This window comes from Hoplias malabaricus, chromosome 8 (genome assembly GCF_029633855.1).
Source record: "Hoplias malabaricus isolate fHopMal1 chromosome 8, fHopMal1.hap1, whole genome shotgun sequence".
NCBI lineage: Eukaryota > Metazoa > Chordata > Actinopteri > Characiformes > Erythrinidae > Hoplias > Hoplias malabaricus.
This window is the reverse complement of record NC_089807.1, coordinates 9987668-10005738: the sequence shown is the minus strand read 5'-3', so window position 1 is coordinate 10005738 and position 18071 is coordinate 9987668. Positions and strand designations below refer to the sequence as shown.

At 39.9% G+C, this 18071-nt stretch overlaps 1 protein-coding gene across 1 annotated transcript; it reads left to right on the top strand.

Moving 5' to 3' along the window:
- The first annotated feature begins 1228 nt into the window (after window positions 1-1228).
- Window positions 1229-16204, top strand: slc1a4 (solute carrier family 1 member 4). The gene is made up of 8 exons (XM_066678552.1): window positions 1229-1876; window positions 6209-6251; window positions 8706-8771; window positions 11077-11243; window positions 12064-12297; window positions 12880-13074; window positions 13989-14123; window positions 14591-16204. Exons 1-8 carry the CDS (start codon window positions 1371-1373, stop codon window positions 14856-14858), a joined length of 1614 nt encoding a protein of 537 aa, XP_066534649.1. The 5' UTR covers window positions 1229-1370; the 3' UTR covers window positions 14859-16204.
- The last annotated feature ends 1867 nt before the right edge of the window (window positions 16205-18071 follow it).

Here is an 18071-nt window from a genome sequence, read left to right as displayed (position 1 = left end):
TACAAAGTCCGTTACATTTGTGAGTACTGTTTTACAAACTCAAAATCTTTTTGACCCTATTTTGTCATAATTGCCATGGAAGCTCCAAAACAAAAAGTAACCGTTCAAAAATGTAGTCGCATTTGAAGAGAGTTTTTTCTTGTTTGCTGTTTTGTTTTTGATCTGTAAAAATAGCATTTCAGTGCAGACCCAGACCAGAGCTCTTAGATTGAGCAGCACTGGTCTAGGGCATGTGATCCTTTTTCCTATTCTTTCTGCTAAAAACTGAATCCATGAAAAGGAACTTAGCAGGTCCACCCTAAGATGCAGTGTTTTGCCTAAAATAAACTCATACCCACTGTAAAGCACTATTAATAAAAGCTTTTGAAATGCATAAAGATATTTTTAAAATAATCTAAGATTTGTAGTGTTTTTTTGTGTTTGTTTGTGTTTTTATTTTATTATTTATTTATTTTGCTGCTCCAGTTTTCCCACAATTGTACACCTCTGAATAAATAAAATATTAGTATTATCGAATAAGTCTGGCTCTGGTTTCCTCCCACGGTGGGTTGGCAAATCAAAAGAGTCTGAGTTGAGGGTGTGTTCCCACTTTGTGCCCAGTGATTCTGGGTAGGCTCTGGACCCACCGCGACTCTGAATTGGATAAGCGGTTACAGACAATGGATGAATGAATGAATGAATGAATTAGTCTGTGTTACATGGATTGGGCCATTTATGAAATAAATAAATGTGTTAGACCCTGAATCTGTGTTTGCTTTAATCCATTTACATACATCTGAATATCAACACACTCAGGTGGGGCTCAACTGGGAAGCCCAGCTATAGGTACCAAGTTTTATCAATGGGTTAAACGTTGGCCCCACGTATGCAGACACTGAACATATACAATCTTTCTAAATGAAGTTGGCCTAATTTGGGCCCATAATTAGACAGCTGTTCAACCCATGTGGTCCAAGATGTGTTGGCTGGGACTGATGCAATGGAAGCCAGGTATTGCCTGCAGTGTCTATGTGAAAATGAGAAATTTGCATGTGGACCTATTCTTACAGCGTCTGTTGAGCATCTCGTCTCTTTGCACTTTCTGGCATCAGCAACAGTCCGGCTTGTTGCATCATTCCGTCTCGGTCTTTGCGAGTGAACACGCGTGCGCATGCGCGACCAGCCTCCCTTTTCATTGGCTCTGGGCGCGCGCTGCCACCGGCGCTAATAACGGACTCACGAGCGCACAGAGAACCGCGTCGCGTGAGGTTTACGGGGAGGAATAGAGAAGGAAAAAGAGACGGAGAAGTGGATAGTTGAACGCATACGTTACATTAGATTTAGTTTTATTTATTTATCTGTATTTAATTATTGAACTGTGAAGAGGAACGATGGAGGAGAAGAAGAGCGAACTGAACGGCCACGCGGTGTCCGTGTCCCCGGCGCCGGTACAGAAGCAGCAGCACAGCCGTACAGATAAGCTGCTTCTGTTTCTGCGCCGGAACCTGATGGTGATCCTCACGGTGTCCGGCGTGCTCGTGGGTGTCGGGCTCGGGCTGCTTGTGCGGCGCGCGGAGCTGACGCGCGCGCAGATGAGCTACTTCGCCTTCCCGGGAGAGCTGCTGCTGCGGATGCTGAAGATGGTGATCGTGCCGCTCGTGGTGTGCAGCCTCGTGTCCGGTGCCGCGAGCCTGGACACGCGCGCGCTCGGTAAACTGGGCGGCGTCGCGGTCGCGTACTTTCTGATCACCACGCTCATCGCCTCCGCCATCGGCGTCGCGCTCGCCTTCATCATCAAACCGGGAGAAGGCGCGGGAGCGCTCAACACCCAGAACCTCGCGCTGGAGAGCGTCAGTACCAACAAAGAGACCGCCGACTCCTTTCTGGACCTGGCCAGGTACCTCGAGACAGAGCCTCAGAGATAGTGTGAATCACCTATACACAGATATCAGGCTGCTGTATATACACCCTTTATAATAATATTAATAATAATAATAATAATAACACATTTTTATATACTTTATTTTATTTATTTATCTATTAAATTTAAAATATACTCAAGGACACTTTACAGTACCAGGCACACAAGACAAATCATAAAAATAATAAAATAGAACTAAACAGTGTGAACGGGAAGAGTTTTAAAAACTGAAACTGTGGAGAATGGACTTCAACTCCCAGAATTCACAGCAGAACACAATAACAAATATAAAACAGTTTTACTGTGAACTCTGTGAATTCTCAGCAAGCTTCTGCAAGAAGTAGATTAATTCCTGGTAATCTCTATATTAGTTAAAAGAACAAAATCAAACGTCCCAGATTTATAACAGAGCACATATGTTATTTCTTGATTTCTTGATCCACTACACCACATTCCAGTGTAGAGGCCTTCGCAGTGCAGGACCCCCCCAGGCTCTGCAAAACTGTGGTGTTACTATTTTACCTTTACTCACATGACTCGAGTCATGTATTCTAAGGTCTTTCGTGCAAGAAAACATCCGGATATCTGCAGAGTCTGCAAATAAAAGTGACCTGAAACTCAGTGAACTCATGAGCTGAGCCGGGGGGTGGGGATGAGGGGAGGTGGGGGCGGGGGAGGTAAATGCACAGAGCATGGATCCCCCAAAACTGGGAGCCACAAAATCACACACTCAGAAAATGCAGTATGTTCTTTGTGAGGTGGAGTGGTTTTTATGGTCTAAAAATATCATCCAACGTCATTATTTGATTTTGTAAATGGTCAATTAAATCCTGACAGAAATGTATCCACATCTAGTACAAAGCCTTTCCAGAATTATTAATGCGGCAACGTGGGACCAAGCTCCTACATTTTTTATTTGATTTTTGAATCTTTGATTTGCGAAGAAACAAGCGCTGGAGTCTATAAACCTTTGACCATACCGTGTACTGTTGAGAGTGAATTTACACAGTATATTTCTTGAGGGACTGAATTTTACCTAAACAGACCTTGGAGTCATGTATCTCCAGTGTGGACTGAATGGATGCACTTCTATTTTAAACTAACGGAACTCAAATTACCTATTGGTTAGATATTTTTAGGTTAATGTTCATGACACTGACCCCTTTTTTTCTCGTAGTTTTTATGTAAATCCGTATAATTTCTTTCAGAAAAAAGAGGGAGACAGCAGTGTATGCCTTTCCGCACTGTTAGCCGTATATAGGTTACACGCATGAGTGAACCAGCCACTGTGCTCACACAGATAAGTGGATCTTGAATCTCCATTTTTTCAAAATGTTTTCACATTATTTTTAAGTTGTAGGCCACAGTGTATGGACACTGGCTTAGTTTTCTAAAGTTCTGAGAACCAAAAAACAGAATCCATAACCAATGAATTATTTTTTGTAATTGAGAAAACTCTCATTAATATTGAAAGATATAAAAAACAGGGTTGTAACAAGAATATCTCCGTATATAATCTTTAATTTGAGATTAATATTCTTGAAGAATCCGTTTTCGCTTCCCTTCCACCTTTTCTCAGTTGCGCTTCTCTGTCTCGCTTTCGCCTCCAGAAGTTTCTCGCTTTTGAATTTTGATGGTGTCAGGATCTAGACAGTCTTGGCTGCTGACGTTAAGCCCCGCCCACCTAGCCCATTCTGCACACCCTAACCCTGATTGCAAAATGTCTCTAAGCTTCTTTGACGAACTGTGCGTTACTAAAACACATAATCGTTAAAACAGTTGGCTTAGTTGCGTTTGCTAATCGGCCATTTTCCAATCAGGGTAAGATTGTCGCGCTCTCGCTGACGTAGCGGGGTGTGTAGAATCGGCTTGGTGGGCGGGGCTTAACTTCAGCACCCAATAACTGTCTAGATCCCGCCCCCTCGTCAAAATTCAAAAGCGAGAAACTTCTAGAAGCAAAGTGAGACAGAGAAGCACAAATGAGATTCTTCAAGGATATTACACTCAAAACAGTCTATTATATACAGAAATCCTCTGTTTACCAACCTGTTTTTATAACTCTCAATATTAATGACAGTTTTCTCAATAATAAAATGACAGTTATTAGTTATGGATTCTGTATTTTTGGTTCTCAGAGCTTTATAAGCTATTGATGCCATAGACCACAGCCTTCTGAGAACAGGATTAGTAAAGGGATGTGTGGAGTTTAGAATTCAATTCTAATGTTAATGTGATCCCACAGTTCACTGTGGAGTTTATCTCTCTCCATGACTTTGGGAGCACACAATCTTTGCGCAATGCTTGTGTGGGATTGAGAGAAAGTAAACACCTGGCTAAACAAACCTGTGGCTTGCTGAGCTCCAACAGAAAGTTGAGTCAGCTGTGTCATTTACACAGACGTGCAAGAATGAAATGTGGCTTATGGATACCTGAGCTACCTGACTGGATATAATTCTCAGATCAGCTGAGCTCTGTCTCTAAATTCTGCCTATATAGGAACAATCCTGCTTGTGCCATTATGTAATTTAAACCTTAAGAATGACCACCCAATTATGGGCTTAATACAGAAAGCCATTTCGTCTGGCTTCGCTTTGTGGGTTAATCTTCTTCTTAAACCACATCATATGATGATGGGAACAGTCGCTGAGCTGAGGCAAGACGGTAGAAAGGTTTCAAAGATTGGAGACTACACTGTAATTGCTTTTAGTTTTGTTTTTGTTTAGTTTTTCTCTCTTTTTTTTTGTGGTTTGCTCATGTAACAAGAAAGAATATGTCTTATAAGAATATCTTATCTCCAGGACCACTGACTGATGGAAATGAATCCATTTGTATCCAAGCTGTTAAGCACATTCATATACATTCTACTAGAAGTAGGCATTGATAAGCACGCTACTGTTCCTCTATCGTATAGTCATGTAAACCTGTAAGATATTAAAGGAACAACAAGTATTTTGTAGCCTAGAAGAAGCTTACTGACTGACTCCTAATGTTGAAACGCGCAAGTAGATCAATATTTCACAGAGAGAACTTAAGGTGGCGCTACTACACCATTTGTTGTTAATTCAGCCATATTTCTCGTTCTCGTTCGTGAACTAAACTTGGAACCATTCTGCGGTGACCAAACGTCCCCTTTTCCCTGGACAAGTCCTCTTTTTTGGGACCTAAAAAATGTGTCAAACATTTTGCTGTCTGCAGGCTTTCCTCTGTCCCATTTCTAACCCTAACCCTAGCCCTAAATACTTAATTGAAGTGTTCGCTTTGATGACGTTGTTGAAAGGTGAGCATAGGTAGGCTTGCTTAGTCTTTCTTGGCTCTTTTTTACCCTTAAAAAACAGATTAATATTTTGATGCTTTACTGACAGGTAATGGTGAGAACAGGGCCTCTGCCATTGCTAATCTGCACTCAGCACTGCACTATGTAACTCTTAGGCCACTTTCACACATGCATGGCAATGCAGTAATGTTCCAGTGTTTACCCAGAGGAGCTATATGTGTGAACACGACCACCTGCATTATTTGTCCCAGATCTTTCCGGACATTGTCCTCTTCGAGCCCTAGTAAATGTTCCAGGTAAAGTCCAAGTCAGCGCATGTGAGAACTGGGCAGGAAATGTTCCAGAGATTTTCTTGCACGCACTGTGCCCCACACCTAAAGCACGTGTTTCATCTCCCGCTGTGAGAGAAAATTTCCCGTTGTGAGCTCCAAGTGTGAACAACCATTCCAGGAGATCTCCAGACCCGATACTCCATAGTTTCTCTAGAAATTCTCCGGAGTTCATATGTGAAAGGGGCATTAGAGGAGGGTACGAAACCACCCTCCATTTACCTCCCCCTTGGTTTTGGGACATTGCTGTAAAAATGCAATTCCACCTTGAAACTGGAGTCCAGGAGCAAAAATACTAACTGTTACATAGTGTTCCTTCATTTATGCTTTCTCTAATGAAACGTGTTGTAGGAGTTCTTTATGTCCTGAAGATTTCCACCAACACACACTGAAATATGACAGTCTAATGTAACTTATGACCATTATCATTAATATGATTAGACTTTGCTGTCTTTAGAATTAAGGGAATATTGGTATGCATTTGTTAGTAGTCAGCTGATTACAGTGTGAGCTTTTTCCACTGAGCATTCAAAATCCTGAATCCTGTAACTGTTCTTCAGACTTGTTTTTGAACAGAAGTATTGTGTAAAAATGGTTTTAAAAACCATTACACCTTTGGTGCTGAACAAGGGGTGCAGTTCCAAAAGTTCTGATGCTTGCAATAACCCCCCTGATCTATTTTACACCTCTTGTTTTTCTTCACAGAAACTTGTTCCCAGCTAACTTGGTAGCAGCTGCCTTCCGCTCGGTAAGTACTTCTTCCTCTCCTGGTCTTTTATGTGTTTACTCTAAAACTCTTAAAAACAAACTACTACAAATATCCACACACCAGCAGCACCAGCTCAGCCTCAGTATTTATGGCCGCTTTTAAAACCCTATGCTTCCATGTTAACGGTTCCAAAACGTCTAATGAAGAGAGACTCAAACTGAGACTCTCTGGCCCCAGCAAATACTTCTTCTGCTCCCTCACTATTAAAAGCTGGCCAAATGGTTACCATAGTGGCCTTATTCCATTCCCCGATGCCTGGCAACCCGCCCCTCTCTCCTGGCTGCTGCACACGGACGAGTGCTCAGCCTTGTGCAGAGCCAGGGAAAGCAGAGAAAGGGTCAGGGGGTTGTGTTAGGGGTGGGAGATAACGTCAGTGGGCAAAGCCCAGAGTGTGTGCAGCTAGGCCAATCAATAATCAAGTTATAAATGCTGGTTTTAGAGCTGCCCAAACTGGAAGATGACATCAGGGTCACGGGCATGTAGAGAGACGTTTATTGTCTAACAGAGAGTTGGAATTACTTAGAAAGAAAATCATTTAGGGATAATTTATATAAAGGTTAAAAAACTTTTTTTTTGCGTTATAAAAAAGTTTTTGGAGATTTTCTCTGGATCTAATACTCTGTCAAACCTTTTATACTTTTTATCTGCTTAATGGTTTAATGAATTTAGATTTAAATGTTGTAGATTAAATTTTATTGAACTCCATTGCCATTGTTCAGAGTGCAGGTATAAAGTCAGTGAAACATAGTTAGATTTTATTATATACATTTGTTAAAAGGAGAAATTAAATATTCAAATCTCAAATTGACACGTAAGTTTGTATGTAAAATATGGACAGCATATTGTTGCAATGTTAATTTCTAAATGTATTAATTTTAAGTTTACAACATCATTTGAACACAGCAGATCTCCATCACATTTTCTAAAAAATGCTCCAAAACTATTTGGAATAAAATATTTTTACACTGAAGATTAAGTAGATTTTTTTCCTTCTCCTTTAAAGTTACTGATACAACATGTTTTCTTGGGACAACTGCAATATGTAAACTGTAACTTGTGTACTGTGGTGGTTTGTACAGAGACAAGCTGTGCAAAATACAACTAGGGCAAGTCACATGGTCATTAAAAAAACAAACCTGTGTTGTGGGGTTATGTAAGGTAGAAGGGTTCTTTTAAGGTAAGCGGAAAAAAACATTTGGTTGGTTAAACACAGCCTATAATATATTCATATACTGCACTGCCCTGTCTTGAAAAGAACTCGACACAAGTTATTTTCTACTTGTGATTAATGTTATGATAAAACAGGGTTTACATTCTTCTTTCTTTTTATGCATTTGATTCAAATTGCAACACTCCATTCCAGAGTGAAGCTGAACACGGTGCAGACATTGGTTCAAAACTTCTACCATCTCAGGTTCAGAGTTGAGGGACTTTGGTTGATTATTATCTACACAGAAAAGGCACTGAAAGAGTAAAGACTATTGCTTTTGTAGGTGTCTGCAAAGTTTATAACACATAGGATATTAAGAGCTGGATCTAAGCTGGAGGCTATAGCTCATATAGTTAAAGTTGCTGAAGGAGAGGGGCCCTCTGAATAGCGTGGTCATAGAGGGGGTCTCTCTCATTGTATGTGTGAGCCAGTTGCCAGGTTCTCTTTTGCTTTGGTTTAAATGCTGCTTTTGTAGACTTCCAGAAAGACACTCTCAATTCAGAGGAATGTCTAAACTTGTCAGAAGGACTGCACGTTATGGAGAAAATATGTGTGATAACCTACAGGGTTTACACTCTGTCTCTCTCTGAGATTGAGAAAGACAGATCCTGAAAATGATAAAACAAATGTCCTCACTCCTCTGAAAATATATCATAAAATGATCATTATTAAAATTTGATTTACATCATGTTCCAGAAGGTTTGTTTAAACTTATAAATCACTTGTTACTTCCAACATGCAAACTTTAATTAGCAATTGCAGGATTAAGCTATATCCAAGTTTCACCTACTGTGTGATGTCTAAGCAGTGGGAAATCACTAGGGCAATCCTCAGTAGCTCAGATATTTTAAATCAGGAGTCCAACACAGGGCACACATATGTCAGGGTGGATACCAAGTTGTAGCACTATTTAAGATGGAATGGTATATGAGTAAGGAATTTTAGTGTACTGATTTATTTGGGCGAGTTTAAAGGAGTACAAGATACTATAAAACTAAGGTTATTTGTTCACTTTTTTCACTTTTCTGCTTCAAAGTTTGGTTCATGCCGTTTTCTGTGGCCCATCTCTGAATAGGACAGCCAACTTTTATTTTTGACAGAGTGCAAGTCAGTGTGGGCATCTTTAACTGGTGTCGCAGATCTGGACATAATCAGTGCAGCAAAAATTAAGAGCATGGATGTGTGTCTTTTTGTTAATATCTAAGTATTCTTTTGTATTGCAGTATGCCACTGATTACAAGATGATTGCAGTGGGAAACATCACAAATGGAACTCTCAGCTACCAAAAGGTAGGTAAATTAAGTGGTAGATGTCACCCATGGCATACTTCATAGGGGTCTAAAGGTATTTTTGTGATAAACTTTGTGTATAAACCAGGTTTTCAGTGTAGGAATTAAAGAGTTATTTAATATAAGACTCCGTTCTGAGCAGCCAAGTATATATTAATTCACTGGCTGTCTGTAACCGCTTATCTAGTACCAATCCTACCCACACACCCTGGAAGGGGTGCTAGTCCTTTGTAGGGTGACACACACATACACATTCACTCTCGCTCACTCTCTCTCTCTCACACACACACACACACAAACACACCTATGAACACATCTTAGTAGCCAATCGACTTACTAACGTGTGATTTTGGACTGTGGGAGGAAATCAGAGCACCCGGAGAAAACACACAAGTACACAGGGAGAACAACTCCTCGCAACTGTACCCATAACCCCATGGTCCTGGAGTTGTGTGACAGTGATGCTACCTGTTGGGCCACCCCCAAGTAAATGTATTTCAGATTATTTTCCAGGGCTGTGCCTGAAATTGAATGGCTATATTCTTGACTTTAAACAAGAAATCCGGTAAGCCAATGACCATAGGCCATACAATATACGTCTCTACAAAATCAAAGATGGAATTGCCTGATCATATACAGCTGTAAATTACTTACTGATTATCTTGCTGAATAAGCTGCCAAGTAGACCGAATTTCTAAAAGGATTTATATTTGCATCTTCCTGTCTCCATCAGAGCTGGAGAATGGAACATTTTAAGCCTTGAAATAATGAGCGCCCATTCTGACCAGGATAGGGTTGTCTCAGGCTCTGTTTTGCTGGTGTTTGGCAGCTCTGAAAGCACATGCTGTTTGTTTGCAAGGAGCAGTTGACCCAGACAAATACAGCTACTGAGCACTCGAGCAGCTGGAGATGGCAAGTCCTTCCCAGAGTGCTTTAGTGTTCCTGTTCTTTCAAACTAAATCCCAGCATTCACACTCTCTCAGAACATTGCGATCTTTCTAGAGAATAATAATGTGTCTGGTTTTACTTGGAATTTCCTTTGTTTGTCCTTCATTTTAAGATGTGATTTAGGATCTTGACAGATTAAATTAGATAGGTGTCTCTAGTCTGTCGCAACACTGCCCATGGGCCATGAAGCGGGTTCTTCATTTGCACTTGTACATACACTCCTTCACAAAACTTGATAAGTATTCTTTTTTAAAAGCTGTTATGGTATAACAATAAAGACCAAACCTAAAGTATTCTTATTGTTTAAACTGCTCCACACTTAAATATTCTCATCACTTTCTTCTTCTGTACTTTATGCTGGTGGAAAACAAAGATTTTGTTTTTGAATGCTACCAAATTAAATTGTTTCTACTAAATTTAACATTAAAGTTATGCTTTATTATATGCTTTATATGCATTCTTTTGCATAATGTGTCATTTTAAACATTAATTTCACTCAGATTTGGTGATGTTTAATTATTTGAAATCTTTCTACAAACATAAAAAGTATGAAATTTTTCCATTTGTAATATTTGTGAAATCTTTTGTGAATAATATTACCCTTGAGGTTAGAGGTGCAAGCTTGAGGTCAGATGGTCGCTGGTTCAATTCCCAGGAAAGGCAAGGAAAAATTCCCCTGATCTGGTTGTGTGTGTTCACTGCCCCTAGTGTTTGTGAAGAATTGCTCACTAGTGTGTGTTTGTGTGTTCACTACCACAGATAGGTTAAATGCAGAGAAGCAATTCCCTAAGGGGAACAATAAATGTGTTTCTTATTATTATTATTATTTAAAATTTTCCTTAAGTTAAAAAATGTTTAAGTTTGTATTTACACTCTACTACAAATACAGAGGGGAGGGGGGAGGGTTGCTGGCGTGAACTTCAACTTTGTCCCTTCCAATCCCCATCACCCTCCTGACCCCTCTGCCCCAACGGCTGTGAGAGAGCCTCATCCGTTGTGGTCTATTGGAGGCTACTTGTCCATACACAATCCAGTGAGAGTCGCTGGCTCTCCACCAGTGAATCTTGTGAAAGGAATATGATGTTGAACGGAAATACTGTTTGAGCCCTTAGCTATTCAAGCTAAACCCTTGCTTTCAGAGCTTGCTTGCTAATTTGCTTATTTAATTATTAAGCTCTTTCAACTCTTTGTTGAGAAAAGGTCACTAGGTTTAGCAGAAAAGATTTATTAGAATAAATCTAAGAATGTTTTCAGAAATAAGCTGGTAAGTGGGTGAATTGAACATGAGGACTTACTTTAAAGGCAGCTAGCTCCTGGTACTAAGCTCATGTCTATCTGTATACTTGGCTGTTTGCAGGTGCCCGTGGGTACAGAGACAGATGGGATGAACATTCTTGGCCTGGTTATGTTTGCCATGGTGTTTGGGGTGGCCTTGAGAAAGCTGGGAGCTGAAGGAGAGGAGCTAATTCGTTTCTTCAATGCCTTCAATGACGCTACCATGGTGCTGGTGTCCTGGATCATGTGGTGAGTAAAACAAACACAGTACATTCCTGTGTGATAACAGGGAATAAAAAAATTCAGAAAATGACAGTGGATCTTTTCATTGTTTATAAGTGACACACTTGTGTTTATTTCATGAAGCTCAACTAATTTTGATGGATTTATTATAGATTACAGTTATCACAGGCCATGGCCCGTTATTATATCTGTGAGAATCAAACATATCCTATGTTTAATCCCAGGAGATAGTATAGAATAGTTTATTTTCTTATATCCTAGATATAAGAGCCTTTATTTCATTTTACAGTGGCCAAACAGGGGGTGGTCAGGCTACTGTATGTCATTAAATGGCATAAGTTAAATGTACTTGTATAAGCAATTTACAACATATTTAAATTGGGGGAATATGTCTTATAACAATGTGCACATGCAACACTTCTGTCCTCTTGTGCCTTATTCATTGTTGCTGCAGTTTAGCAAAGGTCAGGGAAGTTTACTGTTTGAGGTTCACCTTGAAGAGCATTGCTCAAATATCTGTGGTGAAGTACATACTCTGAGTGGTCATTGCTCATCAATGTGTCTCTGAAAAACAGGTCCATCTGACCTCAACCGCTCAATAGAAAGAGCAGTTTTTCTTTTTTCGTGTTTTGAAATTATATGTTTAGTAGGTTTTTGTGTGCATCTAAAGATTCAGTTTCAAAACAATTTTAACAACAAAGCATTGTGTCAATAATGATTCTGAAATATCACATTTTGAACACTGTCTTGACCAGTGTCAGTATACAATGTAATCATCATGCTGTATATTTAGATATTGCAACCAGTGCCTTTATTTATTCCTCAGGTATGTACCTATTGGCATCATGTTCCTGGTGGGCAGTAAGATTGTGGAGATGGAGGATGTTGTCCTGCTGGTCACCAGTTTAGGAAAATACATCTTTGCTTCTATCCTGGGTCACATCATCCATGGTGGCATCGTCTTGCCTCTTATTTACTTTGGGTTCACCCGCAAAAACCCCTTCAGTTTCCTGTCTGGCCTCATCACACCCTTCACCACAGCATTTGCAACCTGTTCCAGGTAACTCATACTGTACCACCACCATGCTGACAGACCATACATAGATTTGACATACATTCTGACTTGTTTATTTACCTCTTTACGTGGTTTGCAGTTGAGTGAACACACCAGGGCTCCTCTGACTTTGACTTTAACGTTCTTTGAAATGGAAACATTGTTAAACCTTTTTACTGTTGTACTTCCATTTCTAAAACCTTGATCTTTTGGCAGAGGAGGTTGATCTCCTTATAAACCCTCCTAAAATTCCTAATGGGTTTTTCTCCTTATGCACAGCAAATTCACCAGTGTTAAATCAACACTATTAGAGTTAAATTAACACTGTTAGTGTAATAATGTAACACTATCAGTGTTAAGTTAACAGTAATAGTGTTGATTTAACACTGGTGAATTTACTGTGTGGGTGCCTTCAAGTGTGAAGTCCTCACCCAAGTTTATGTAGCTAATGCCTCTGTAATTAGAAGGTATGCCTGACTGCATGTGTGAGAACATGTCCTATATTAAATGTTGGCACCATCACAACACACACGCTCTCGGTCCCTTTATACCTCTTTACATCTTGACATGTGTTTCCTGTGTTCTCAGCTCAGCGACACTGCCCTCAATGATGAAATGTGTGGAAGAGAACAACGGAGTGGACAAGAGGATCAGTCGTTTCATCCTGCCCATCGGAGCTACTGTCAACATGGACGGAGCCGCCATCTTCCAGTGCATTGCCGCCGTGTTCATTGCTCAACTCAACAACTTCGAGCTTAACGCAGGCCAGATCTTCACCATATTGTAAGAGTCTTACCTTATGGAGCCTTATTCACAAAATGTAGAGAAACCATTCGACATTTGTTTTTTTTACTTTACACATTTCACCATATCTTTCTTTGACATAAGCTTTTGTTTAGGTGAACATTTCATAAAATAAAGCTCTGAAATTGGGGTGCTGCCTAAACTCGATCAGTTCCACGTACTGAAGACACTGTCTGTCAACTTCTATTATAAGTATGATTTGAGTCATCTCTAACTACAGAAAATGTTCATATAATCAAGTCTGTCTACTGAATGTCCATTTTGGCAATGTCTCCCAGCAGTTATTTCAAGAACAGGCTCCTATTTCTTTGAATGGAGAAAACTATATACTCAAACCTAGTTACTGAAATATTGTTTCAAATATATATTTAAAATTACAGATAAAAAGGAATATTATGAATGGCTCATTTAATTTGTCATGTTGTTACAGGAAAGACACGTGGGCATTTTACCAGTAAGCTTGTTGAGTGTTTATGATGAGGGCGAGATTTCTTGTGAGAGAGCTGCCATGTTGAACATGACCAGATTTCCTGTTCATTTTTAGCCTTTTATTATAACTGTTGTTTGTGGAAACTGACTACAAAATACAAAGAGGGCAGACAGAGTTGATGCTTTAAAACATTGGAGAATTGCTTTAACAGACACTGAGAGATCTGATTATAGACAACATTCTTGTTTGTGGAGTTTAAGTGGCCCATTTAGGACACTGTGCCAAAACAAAGCTGAGGTATTAAGTGTCAAGCACAGGCAGCTCTCTCACGTCTGTCATTCCTGACTATTAACGGCACAAAGAGAGAGAGAGAGAGAGAGAGAGAGAGAGAGAGAGAGAGTGTAAGTTATATGTCTGCTCTGAGGGAATGGAAGAAAACAAAGTGTTTCTATGTTTCATGCAGGGTGACGGCCACAGCATCCAGCGTCGGAGCAGCGGGCATTCCAGCTGGAGGAATCATCACCATCGCCATCATTCTAGAAGCCATTGGCCTACCCACCAATGATCTGTCACTAATGCTCGCTGTGGACTGGATTGTGTAAGGCACCTTGTCTATCCACTTGATGATGCAGTCTTCACAGTTATTTCCATTCCCAGGGCAGTTATTTCCACTAATAACAGGCTATTATCTCATTGAGAGATGATCTTTGGGCCAGACATGAGCGCCACATTAATGTTTCAAAATAGTAGTTGTAGTCACTGGTATAATTATCAAAATCACATAAATAATTACTCATTGAGTAAATGTTTATTGAAGGGTGAGTCTTTCTTCTTAAAACGGATGGCATGTTGAGCATTAAAATATTCCCAGTTTACTTTTAAACAGTGAATTGTTTCCTCCTCCTTTATGAAGTCTCTATATATACATTTCTATTTTTGTATGACATCTCACTCTCTTAAACATCACACGTGCAGTGTGTATGATCTGTCTCAGACATGTGACCTTGAAGTTAGCAGTGAGCTATACATATCTGTGTGACGTCTGTGTGTTTGTGTGTGTTTTAGGGACCGTACTACCACTGTGGTAAACGTGGAGGGCGATGCTCTGGGTGCAGGTATTTTGCACCATATAAATGAGAAGGAGTTGAAGAAGCAGAGGCACCTGGAAGGCCTGCAGGAGGAGCAGGAGCTAGCGGAGGTCAGGGTGGAAGTTGTGGCGAACATTCGGGCTGAGGAAGAAACCTCTCCTCTTGTCACACACCAAAAACAGGGAGATGACTCCTCCTCACGTGACACAATTGGTGAAAAAGATGGCATGGAATCTGTGCTGTGAAGTTCCTCGCTGATGCTTATGTTCTTTAATTTCTTTCTTTCTTTGTTCCTTCTATCTTGCTTTATTGTTTCTTTAAACAGCTAAAGGCACTATATCAGCTTTGAGCATTTAAGCTCTGTGCTGAATGTTTACTCAAATCAGAAACCTGGGAATAAGTGCCATATTTCCTGTGAGTTGTGAAGTCGATGGTATGTTTCTTGTGTTGTTTTAGCACAATGATTTGGAAAGGACCAGTTTGGTTTACATTGCCATTGTCATTTATTGTGCTAAAAGATTTGTTTATTTTTATTCATCTTTGTGTTGGGAAAAATGTCCTGATTCTTATGTTAGGTCTAAAAGGGAATATTCCCATTTTTAAGTAGTTGATTAATATATTGAGGAGAAAAATTGACTGACCCACTGCTCAGTTTATATGCTGTGTTTTAACTTCCCATGTGAAACATTAACTTTTTCAAAGATGGGCAAGAAAATATTTGCGCCCTAATGGCATGTCTTGTCACAGGCTGGTCTAGTTCCTGTCTAGTGACACAGAGATTTAATGGGGGTTGCATTACAAAATGACTGAACATTTTGTCTGGTGCATGATTTCCATTGTGTATGACACCCTGGGATTTGGGGGCTCAGTATAATCTACACCTGGTTAGAAATTCAAACAAAGTTTGAATACTTGAAAAATGTGTATACTTGATACGCAATATGTGTTCATGCATAACCAACACTGACTGCAACATATGTAAGAAAAGGCTGGCTGTAGAGGCTCCAGCTGAATTTCAGGACCTCGTATGCACAAATATGGGCAGTCACAGGAGCACCAGTGTAGGACATACTCTAGTGACACCGAGTGGTCTAACTGTGATAGTACTGGTCTTTATTTAGTGCCACTGTATGCTTAGATTGGATGCATTATTGTTAGGAGACCACTGTTAAATAAAGATATGTCATGGGTGAATGACAATTTTAATTTGCAGTATAAACTTGTATCTGGTTTTGCTATTGAATACAAAACACCACTATCTACCATTAACTACATATATTTGAATGTATGGAGAATAATAACTGCTAGCTGAACTATAAATGACTTTATATAATTTATTTTAATTTTGTAACTTTTTGTATCAAATTTGTTAAACATTTTTATCTTAATCTAGCTGCCAAACGCTTCATCTGTCCGATCAGTAGAGACTGTTGGCTGTTGTAACATACTAATACCATTATGTTTGTTATTAACATGTATTTTGAGATGTTTTTGATTCCAGTGCAAACACTGTCTTCTTAAAATTGTGTTGTTTTTTTAACTACTGCCTATCCTTCTCAGATGTTGTGTCATTAAATCAAGAGCAAATGTACTGTTGTCTTTGTTTACTGATGTCTCTGCCACTCTTCCTTTGCTGCTGAATTCGGATTTGATCACTGAGGTACAATTTTGAGTTATACTTTACAATAGAAGTCCTTCACTCATGGCTGTGGTTGTGTAGCTTAGTGGGTAACACCATTGTCTACTAAATTATTGACTGGGGTTTGATTCCCTGCTTGGGCAGGAGTGCAACGCAAGTCGGTTAATGCTGCATTTTAACCGTCGTTATAATAGCAGAATAAAACATGCATTGTAAAGGAGCATCTTGTTTTTTAAGTGTATTTCTAACACTGGATTACTCCCAGAGGCTTCCATGTTGATGAGAGCACTATTTTTAGACACGGTAGGATTTGCGGTTTCTAACGATATGCGGAGCACACAGGTGTCTTGAGGCATTCAAGAGTTATAAAGTTGAGCTTTTCCACTGCATGGCTCCTGCTCTAATCGAAATGGACCAGATGACGTTGCAAAACTCCGTCTCTAACAAGAATAGATGGCTTTTTAAAAAACAACAACGGCAGTGGAAAGGTTCAGTGCTGTTTACTCATCATGTATTTGTGTGTTGTTTTTTTTTGGACTGAACTCGGCGCTGCACGGCAGTTCTCACAGATCACTTTTACTTGTTGCACATTCGGCTTCGACTGGAAAATTGCGTCGACCACCGACCCAAGGAGCATATAAACCTCTTCAAAACACCCCAAGGTAAAGTTATGAGCTGCCGTTGTGAGTCCGATAAAAATAAATGTGAAAGCTGCTGTAATTTCAGAGATTTTACAAGCAGCGTGTTTGTGCTGGATTTGAATAAGCTCTGCATTTCGTGATGATTGACATGGCTCTGGCCAATCAGCGCTCTGTACGGTTTACACATCACCATTTAGTACCTACTCAGCATGGTTGGAACCCAGAGTGAGCCGGGACTGAAAATCTACCCAGTTCCAAGGACCAGGTGCCAGATTTGGCCAGGGGAAAAAAAGAGCCTCATCGAGTCTAGTAGAGTCATGTAGGTTCTATGCAGTGGAAAAGCGTCATATAAGTTGTGGTTTTGTTCCCGCGAACTGTGGGATTCAGCTCCTAAGGGTTAAAGCTCTTAAGCCAATATACTTCAGTAATGGCTGAGTGATGCACCAAAAATATACATATATACATCTTTAATGATATTTTGACAATATGCCAGATGCATTGTTGTCATGTTTAAAAGCTGCTATCAGTATCACTTATTTACATTCAATACTTTACATATGGATAAGTGGTTACAGACAATGAACAAATGCATAAATAGTTTACATACTGCACTGCACTAAAACAAAATATACTTATGCGTTTTGTACTGAAAAAATGCAGTCTGTGAAAAAGTGGCAAAATTCATAGTAAGTTCTAAACTTATGGACGTTGTTAGACCTGTTTTAGAGGGGCTGCAGCCCCGCCCCCCTAAGTGTTATTTAGCCCCTCCAAAGTCTTTAATTTTTTAGCAATAGTTCTGTCTCCATATTAACAATGTAATGAACCCTGGGTACACTAGGACCTGGGGGAGTTACTGCTGTTTGACATTGTTGGCTATCAGTCTGTATTGCTTTCTTGACAGAATACGCACACTTAGTGTTGCCAACTGTCCCGTAAAATACGGAATTTTCCATATTTGGACACTGGATTGTGTTCCGTTTGGAACTGATACAGGTCGCATTATCTTCTGTATTATTGAGGCCATTGTTATCCAGTAGCTCTCTTAGTTGTAGCGAGGGGACAATTCTCCACAGTTCCTAAACAAATCGTGCTTTTCATTGGTCGTCAGCTTTATTTAGCCAATCAGCAGCTAGAGTGATCTGTCCATCATTCAGTGCTGCAGCCAATGGAGTCACAGT

What these genes read in the sequence shown, in the direction of transcription:
- slc1a4 (XM_066678552.1), top strand. Translation starts at nt 1,371, where the DNA reads ATGGAGGAGAAGAAGAGCGAACTGAACGGCCACGCGGTGTCCGTGTCC. An exon ending in GGCCAGATCTTCACCATATT is followed by an intron (nt 13,075 to 13,988) that starts GTAAGAGTCTTA and finishes TGTTTCATGCAG; the next exon opens with GGTGACGGCCACAGCATCCA. An exon ending in CTCGCTGTGGACTGGATTGT is followed by an intron (nt 14,124 to 14,590) that starts GTAAGGCACCTT and finishes TGTGTGTTTTAG; the next exon opens with GGACCGTACTACCACTGTGG.